General features: G+C 37.8%; 1 protein-coding gene across 1 annotated transcript; it reads left to right on the top strand.

Annotated features, from left to right (window-relative positions):
• Window positions 1-6749: 6749 nt before the first annotated feature.
• LOC133739932 (small ribosomal subunit protein bTHXm) lies at window positions 6750-7368 on the top strand. The gene has a single exon (XM_062167758.1). The coding sequence runs from the start codon at window positions 6887-6889 to the stop codon at window positions 7157-7159; it is 273 nt and encodes a 90-aa protein (XP_062023742.1). The 5' UTR covers window positions 6750-6886; the 3' UTR covers window positions 7160-7368.
• Window positions 7369-9014: the final 1646 nt, after the last annotated feature.

Here is a 9014-nt window from a genome sequence, read left to right as displayed (position 1 = left end):
ATTTTGGAAAATACCCTGGAAAATACTTTATTGAAAAACAACATAAATCATAATTTCAAATCCGAGCATAACAAAATTAATATCCGAAAGTCATAACCGAGATAATTCATAATCAATCTCAGAAAATCATTATTGAAAGCAAAACCACGAGATAAACCGAAATAAATTTTCGAAATCCATTCGTATGCTCGAAAGTAATATATTAATTAGGTAAAGCATTAATTCAAGAAAATAAACGCATGCATCATTATTTAAAACAAAAGTCCACTCACAGTACTATTCTGACGGTCACGTATACGAGTTCCTTTATCGAGCCAGAGCCCGGTACGACATCCTGTACACGATTATATTCCGTGAATAATTATTCAACAATTTAATATGATTCCTAAAATCAATTCCTCATAATTACATCTCCACTTCTTCTCGGATGCAACCCAAATTATACTACTAATACCAATTCGTTAATTTAAAGGTTCCAAGGCAGAACCGAGAGATATCCGACGGGCGGATTCTCGTAATTCGATAATCGAAACCCTAAACTTCAAAAATTCATAATTAATTCCAAGCTTCTCCAAAATTCACCAAATTTCATATACAAGCTCTACAATATTTATAGGATTTAATGGGCTAAAAACTGGAATTATAACACAGCCCAACACGCCTCCACGCGCCACCCACAGTGGCGGCGCGTGGGGCTCACGCGCCGGTGGCCACCACCTCCAATGGCCACCAAATTTGGACAGTAGCTTCTACTCAACAAACCCAACCAACTTCCTAACTACAACATCATCCAATTTTACCTTGAAACAGTCGAAACCGGCTGGTGAAGTTTTTTCCAGAAAAAACTCAAGAACCCTAGAATTTGAAATCGTCGATTCGACCTCCACACTGCAAATCGTGACTCAAGGCTAGGGGCAAAACAATCCTGGGCAAAAACCGAACCTTCGATGGTGATTTGGTGGTCGGGGACGGCCGGAAACGGTGGAATTTCTGGAAAGCTCAAACTGCCCCCGTGGACTTCCTTGCTTCGATTCGGGGTTTTCCGGCCAAATTTTTGAAAACCAAGGGCACCAGCGTGTTGAGGGGAAGGAGGCGACCCCGTGGTGGCCGGTTTTCCACCGGTTGATGGCCGGACGGCGGCAAATCGAAGGGGAAAGCAAACCGCCCGAAGAGGAAAGAGGAAGAGATCGGGGGAGAGGAGAGAGGAAGGTAGGTTTCCGGATTTGGAAACCTACCACTGTAAAATTTCCAAATTTATATATTTTTTTACCATGAACAGTAAATTTCTTAAATCACTCAAAACTTTCGCATACGAACTCCAATTTTTACGTACCACATATGCCCGCGCTCGGGTTAACGTCCTCTACAACTTTCATGAAGAACATCTTCTCAAATTTTGGCCCGATCAAAAAGTTAACTTTTAGGGCCACTAAAAGTACTTAAACGACAGTAAAAGTGAAAATAACGGTCGTTTACCGTCCAACTAACTTGTAAATTGGTAATTTAAGATACGGGACGTTACAGTAACTGCCGAGCTCGTTACCTCCCACAATACTGCCACAACTGGCATACTCGTAGACGACTCACGTCCACACCATATTCCCGCTCATCACAAGTATAGAGCTACTCGGGAATTTGAGTTTCAATAGAGACGTACGCAACTACTCGTAGGTAAAATCATATCATCTCATGGAATCCACGCTAACTATGAAAAACAAGTCGATGTCCTTGTAATTCATAGCTTCTGACGACTATTGGCTACTAACAAAATACACTCTCACTTGAGAGTTCATCAGTCGTCACCAACATAAGACTCGCAAGTCATCCTGGAAGAGTTCCTTGTCCTCCAAAAGGACAAACACAAACTGAAACTGGCTGGATATCTAATCTTCCTAGCCTAACATTCGAGGAAAACACCATGGAACCTAACAACCGGTTTCTAGGATTTACTCCACGACTTGTCACTTGACAACAATTTACGAGTTATCTCGCTATCCATTTGGGTTCGTTACGTATCTGTTCGTGACTGCCACTTTTGCTAGCGCATCTACTCCACGAACTTGTAGGCAAAATACTAATTCTGACCACGTTGACGATATGCCCAAAATGAAAATCTCAAATCACATTGCTACTCTCGCAACAGATTTGTGTCCGCAATCCACGTCAACGCATCGTTAGAACGCGTCGTTAGACACTCTTCCGTCGAACCAACGAATGGTCTTGATTGAATGCTTCGATAAACACTTCCGTCACGATCCGACAAAATTCGAAGATCACCACGTGGAGTTCATCTCTTAGAGATTCGAGGTCCACATGCCAGTTGTCGTAGTTGCGTTTCCGAAGCTTCGTCCCTACTTAACGAAAAATACGCATTGTTGCTTTCTGAAAGTTGGGCTCTTGCAAATTTTTCATCTCAGCCATCAGATTTTATTAAGATGACGTGGCTGACCCTCATAAAAGTCCAAGCAGATCTTAGCATTATATTTTCTAGCAGAGAATCCAAGTCCTTTCTCAAAGCATAAACAGAAGGCAACAATCAATGAGATAGTTGAGGTGTCAACAAATGAAAAGTGCATATATTTATTTGTTTTGAGGCAACATTGACCAAAATGCAACGAAAATTCGAAAGGCAACCCAAAACCTTTAAGGCAACATACTAAGCTAATCATCCGAGCAAATACCGTAGTAAACAACAATACATAATTGTGGTAATAATACTGACATACACCTTTAATGGCTAGGCAACCATGTTTAGATAATTGTTGTCTCTGCATTATATCCAGAAGCACTGATAATATATAATCAGGCAACTATTTACCAAATTCTCGAGGCAACCATGTTCATTTCCATTTGAATATCGAGGCAACCCTTATTACTAGCTTGTAGCCAAATTATAAGGCAACATTTTTCCGAAGGCATCAATCACAGGGACACAATAATATCCCGTGGCAACTATTTACCAAATTCTCGAGGCAACCATGTTCATTCCCATTTGAATATCGAGGTAACCCTTACTACTAGCTTGTAGCCAAATTGTAAGACAACATTTTTTTGAAGGCATCAATCGCAAGGACCTATTAATATCCCGTTGCATCAAATTACCAAAGGCAATGGTCAATGTAAAACTAACAAATAATTTCTCATTATTCACGATAACACTTTTTTTTTTAGGCAACCGAGGCATCATCTTAATCAAGAGGCAACAACTTTATTATTTCCAAAGAAATAATAATCCGAAGGCAACATTTCAAATTTTTTTTTCCCTGAAGGGACATATTCCGAAGGCAACACCAAAGGAATAACTTTTCGAGTTATAATGGTAAAAAATATTTTAATACATAGAAAATATGCTAAACCATAAGGTTAATAGCAATCATGCATAATAAATAGTGCGAAAATGGTAAAACGATATTATATACAGCTATTAATATAGAAAAGTAAAAATGCAAAACTGTTTGTTTTAAGTTACAAACACAATGCATTGAACAATGAAGTGAATGCAAATTAAACTAAAACTAATAGCAATCATCATTACATCATGCATTACTAACCGAAAAAAGCACATTATAGGATCAACATTCAAATGCAACTGAAAACCTATTAGTAATTAAAATATATACACTTTACTATCGTAACATATATTAAAAGACGATAAATTATAATAAAATCATGTATGTAACTGTAACCGTGCAAAATAAGTAGTATTCATAGAGAAAATTTTATTGGAGCAAAACAATAATGTACGACTGCATGTAAAACGGTTTTGTTTTTCAAGGGACAACAAAGGCACCAAATGAAAGGAATGAATGCAATAGATTGATAACAGTCCGAGCATATTGAGATCTTATTTGAAAGGCAAAGTAGACATTTAATAATCATAAGCCAATAAAAAAAAATTGAAGTTTAATGCACGATTAAGATGCAATGAACATTTTGCAATATGTAGGAAGCTATCTGCCATAATAATTATTCCAAACCAAAAGAACAAACTCAATCCTAGATATAACTCAGGATATAGTGTTGACTCCATCCTCAAAATAACCCATAATATATTCTTTTCAAATTTTAGCGCGGAAAATTAATATGTTTAACGAGAAAGAGTTATACTCGCAATAGATTAATAAAAGACTTATCTTTATTTTTATTTATTTATTTATTTATTTATTTATTTATTTTAAACCCCACCCCATTCCCACCCTTGATGGGGCTCGAACTCCTGACCTCTTATATATGAGACCAAAGCCTTACCACCCCACCAAACACACACACCCTAACAGACTTATCTTTATGTTTAAGCATTCCACAAAGAAACATCCACCAACAGATCTACTCTTAAGATTGTTGGAAAATTTGGTTGATGGATGCTACTTTCGTCACCAGATTTCACCTCCTACAAGATCTCAAAAATACATTATATTAGTAACAGATAATAATCATAATATTATTGTCATAAGAAATTAAATAACAAGGATTATAGAATTTATCTCTTGGATTTATGGGCTTCTGAAGGACACATTACTCGAAAAGAGTTTAAGGTTGAGGCATGTAAACACTGCCCTTAAGAGTAGATTTCGCCCCTCGGAGACAATGTCTCGGTGTAGTAAGTTTGTGGCGCCCTACCCTCTAGGATTCAACAACTTCAATCATTGTAGCTGTACACTCACAATACTCGGATCGTATCGAACAACTAGAAACTTTCTTTTGGTGGAATATATAAATTAAAGGATACACATGAATACTTTGAGCTTGGAAAGGAAACAAAGGAGATTGAGTTTCTTGTTGTATATTTTGATTTGGAAAGCTAGAGATTATATATGGCAAGGATGATTATGCAATAACAATTTTCCAATAGTAATTAAGCTTTGTAACTTATGTAATGACATTATGCAATAACAGAAATGAATATAATGACATTGATTGGGAAAAATCAAAACCGAAGGTATCAAATAAGGAATGAAAAGAGAGCTAATGACACAAAAAGAATTAATGACTATTACTATCTGCAAATAACGGTTCAAAGAAAGTTTCAAAAATAGCAGGTATTTTGAAATATTCTAACTAAATTCCAACATGATGATCTACGATATATGGCTCGACATGTTATTGCTTGAAAATCAGCTATCATTCTTCATTCTCAAGGATATGTTGGACATGTACAACACTGAAGCCGTTTCTTCAAATTCTAGAACGAAGCCAGTTTCAATAGGTACTCTTTCTCTCAATTTCTTCTATAGGCTATTAAATGTTAAAAAAGCTAAAGAGTACAAATTTGAGAGAGTACGTTCTTCTGATGCACAAGTAGAGCATTTTGTTGATTTTATGAGACAACTATGTCTCCCTTTCGAATCCCGAGCTGCAGGGAAACTCAACAGTATAAATACACCAAGTATCACAGATCTGTACCAAGCGGGAGTCACGTTTGCGATGGTACCAAACGAAACACATGTGTTTGATCTTGACATACAGTTCACTGATAGGGTTCTAAAAATTTTGAAAATCACAATACAAGATCATAAGACCGAGGTTATAATCAGAAACCTCGTTGCCTTTGAACAATGCAATGGTGCTATTGAGAATCACATAACTGATTATGTCATTATGATGGATCGTTTTGTGAATGCCCCAAAAGATGTGGACTTACTTGTTGAGAATGAGATCATTGAAAATGTGTTAGGTGAGAGCTAGGCCTCATCAAAAAGCCCGCGGATCAAGTGGGTCGATGGAGGCCCGCTGGCCCGGCCCGTCAAAAAGCCCGCCATAGGCCCAGCCCGTTGGATAGAGAGCCGGGCTTGGTTTAGGGGTTTGAAACCCGGCCCGGCCCGCCAAAAGCCCGCTAGGCCTGACCCGTAAAAGCCCATAAACTATTTTATATATATGTGTGTGTGTGTGTGTGTGTGTGTGTGTGTGTGTGTGTGTGTATATATATATATATATATATATACAGATCCTATCTAGAGCGAGGCCTCGCTCTGAAATTAAAGTGCGAGGTTAGAGTTTAGGGTCACTTTTCGGTCGCATATCCACATCTCGACCCTTCAGTTTTTAGGTATTAATGTATAGAACATCTCTGCAAAATTTCAGCCAAATTGATTGCCGTTAATGCATTGATAACTACCTTAAAACTAGTACAGTTCAGGTTGGACAGATTCAGTTCGTCCATTGGTTTAAACGAGTTAGATACCTTAAAGATCATCAATACAGTATATATATATATATACAGTCCGGCTACACTAAGGATGTCCTTAGTTTTTCTTAGGTACAAATTTCAGGTTTTCACCCACTTTCCGATCAAATTTTCACATCTTAACCGTTCAGTTTTTAGGTCCTAATGTATAGATCATTTCTGCAAAATTTCAGCCAAATTGGTGATCATTAAGGCATCCAAAACTGCAAATTACAACAATGTAAACAAACGGTTCCGGTTCGACAGATTCGGTTCATTCGTGTAAATTGCAGTTTTGGACGCCTTAACGATTACCAAATTGGCTGAAATTTTACAGAGGTGATCCATACATTAGGACCTAAAAACTGAACCATTAAGATGTGAAAATGTGATCGGAAAGTGGGTGAAAACAGTAAATCAGTTCCATAAGAAAAACTAAGGACATCCTTACCTGAGAAAAATCCTATATATATATATATATATATATAATGTGTGTTGGGTAAATTTGCCAAGACGCCCCGCCCCCTGTATAAATATTAAATTGAAGAGAAATGTTAGAAGTGGGGAAGGAAAGAGGGTATCCTTAGAAAATTTATGGGTGTCCATTTCTAACAATGGAAAACCCGATGACCCGACCCATTAGTTAGCTCTATATATATATACTTCACCCTTCTCAGCTTTTCTTGTCTAATTTTGATACACTGCAAAGTAGGAAGAGGAGAAATGGCGATGGTGCAGTGGTGCGGCGCAGCGGCGAGGCGAGTGTTGGTGAGGGAGCACCGTGCCCTCTTCACGACCTCGTCATCAGCTCAAAGCAGTGTAATCGGGGCTCCGATGCTGTGCGGGCGAGGGGACAAGAAGACGAAGAAGGGGAAGCGGTTCAAAGGGTCGTACGGGAACGCTCGGCCGAAGAAGGAGAAGATGATCGAGCGCATCAAGGACAAGGTTGAGGTTCCCAGGTCCACTCCTTGGCCTCTCCCTTTCAAGCTCATTTGAATCCCTCTCTCTCTCTCTCTTTCTTAGGGTTTTAGCTTCTTTTTATATATGCAATTATATGCAATGTTGAACTAGAGTTTCCGAGGGGTTCTTTTCGTGCCTTGTTATCGAAATCAGAATGTGTACATTTCTTTGTATGAATGCTGCTTTATGCTCTTGCTGAGTTTTTTTCTTTTAATATAATTTTGATTAGTTTTCTGGTCTGGTTATTTGATTGGTCTCCTACTGTTGTATTATCTAGAAGCACAAAATGCATAGCAAAAGACTCGGAACTTTTTAATGAGAGTTACTTAGAATGGACCATGTGTGAACTCTAGTACTTGTGCATTACTGCTGAGGTGAAGAAAGAAAAGAGTGATTGGTGATGAGTAGGGATTCAAGTCTCATGAGAAAATATTGAAGTAAGCACTTAGATTGTAGAGGTTTATGGTTTCCGGGGTAGAGTAAATCAGATTCTCTTCATACATGTTCTGACGTTAAAAGTAGTAATCTGATCATTTATTTTTTTTCAGCAGGAATTGAAATGAATTAGTTATTCTTCTAATTTGTTATCAGTTTCCAATATTATTTGTATGGCCTATATTAGTGTGATACGACACTCATAATGTTTGTGTATATGAGCAATTTAGTTAGGCGTATGAGCAGAATTTATAAAGACACAGAGGAGGGAAGGCTGGAGAGTAATATTTAGCCATCTTTCTTATTTAGATGCATGCCTCACCCCAATGAATTGACCATGCTACCATGAGCATAAATGGGCATCTTATAATATATATTGTCTTCAACTTTTGTGTTGGATCATTACGAATCAACAAATAAGTGGAGGATGGTGATTGGAGGGTTCAATCCCAAGATATCCTGTATAATACCATCTTAAGCAATTTTTCAGCCATCAAAGCTCAAGTTGTTAAGAAATGCTTGGCCAAAAAAGGAAGAATGTAGTCTCATAAAGAAAAGAAGGAAGAAGATAGACTGAATGAAGACCAATTTCAGATGCCCAGGTCTACTACTTTGCCTTTCCCTTTCCCTTTCAAGCTCACATGAATTTGAACTCCGCCTCTCTTTCCTTTCGTACTGACATGTTTGTCCTTAGCTTTCGAAGGGTTCTTTTCATGAATGCCTTATGCTCATATTTGGTTTGAAATATTCGTCATTTATACGTGTTTGGCTACTAAGTCTCACTCTTTCATGCGTCTTTCTCTTACTTTTATTGTCTAAAACTACAAAATGCATAGCACAGGTTTCAAAATTTAATTTAGAGCTAGGTTTAAGGTTTATTTGTAGTGAGCTCAAGATAGGGAACAGTAACTGTGACCGCAAAGTTCAATAATGAGAATAGAATAGTACTTCCTTTACTCGGGAAACACTTTGGTGCTGGTTCTAGTACCAGTCTTTAGGTTTTGGGCTTTAGCAAAATGGGAGAATAAAAAGGCTAAGTTTGCGTTAGTTCAGTGACTTGTTATTGTATAAATCTCTCATCATTTACTAAGAGCACTTGTTTAGCCAAACACAGATGTGATAGAAAGGCGGAAATGTGGAATGAAAGCCAAACATAGATTGCGTTTGTGCGCGTTTTGTATACTGGGATATGTTATTGGATACCAACTTTTAGCTTCAATTTTCTTTCTGGAAAGGGGAGACCTATGAACTATTCTACATGATTGTGCATCTGCTTTTATAGTTGTAGTAGCTAGTAGGTGTAGGCCTCAGTTAGTTGGCTCGACTTCATGCCTACAGTGTGTTATTAACTTGTGATACTATGACCCTGTAATATTACCTAAAAAGACATGCATTGAATTGTAGAAATAAAAAGTCAAGGTTGGTTGCGTCGGCTACCAGCCAAAACTAACAGTGG

This window comes from Rosa rugosa, chromosome 3 (assembly GCF_958449725.1).
Source record: "Rosa rugosa chromosome 3, drRosRugo1.1, whole genome shotgun sequence".
NCBI lineage: Eukaryota > Viridiplantae > Streptophyta > Magnoliopsida > Rosales > Rosaceae > Rosa > Rosa rugosa.
Note: the sequence above shows the minus strand (reverse complement) of the source record. Positions and strands in the feature narration are given on the sequence as shown.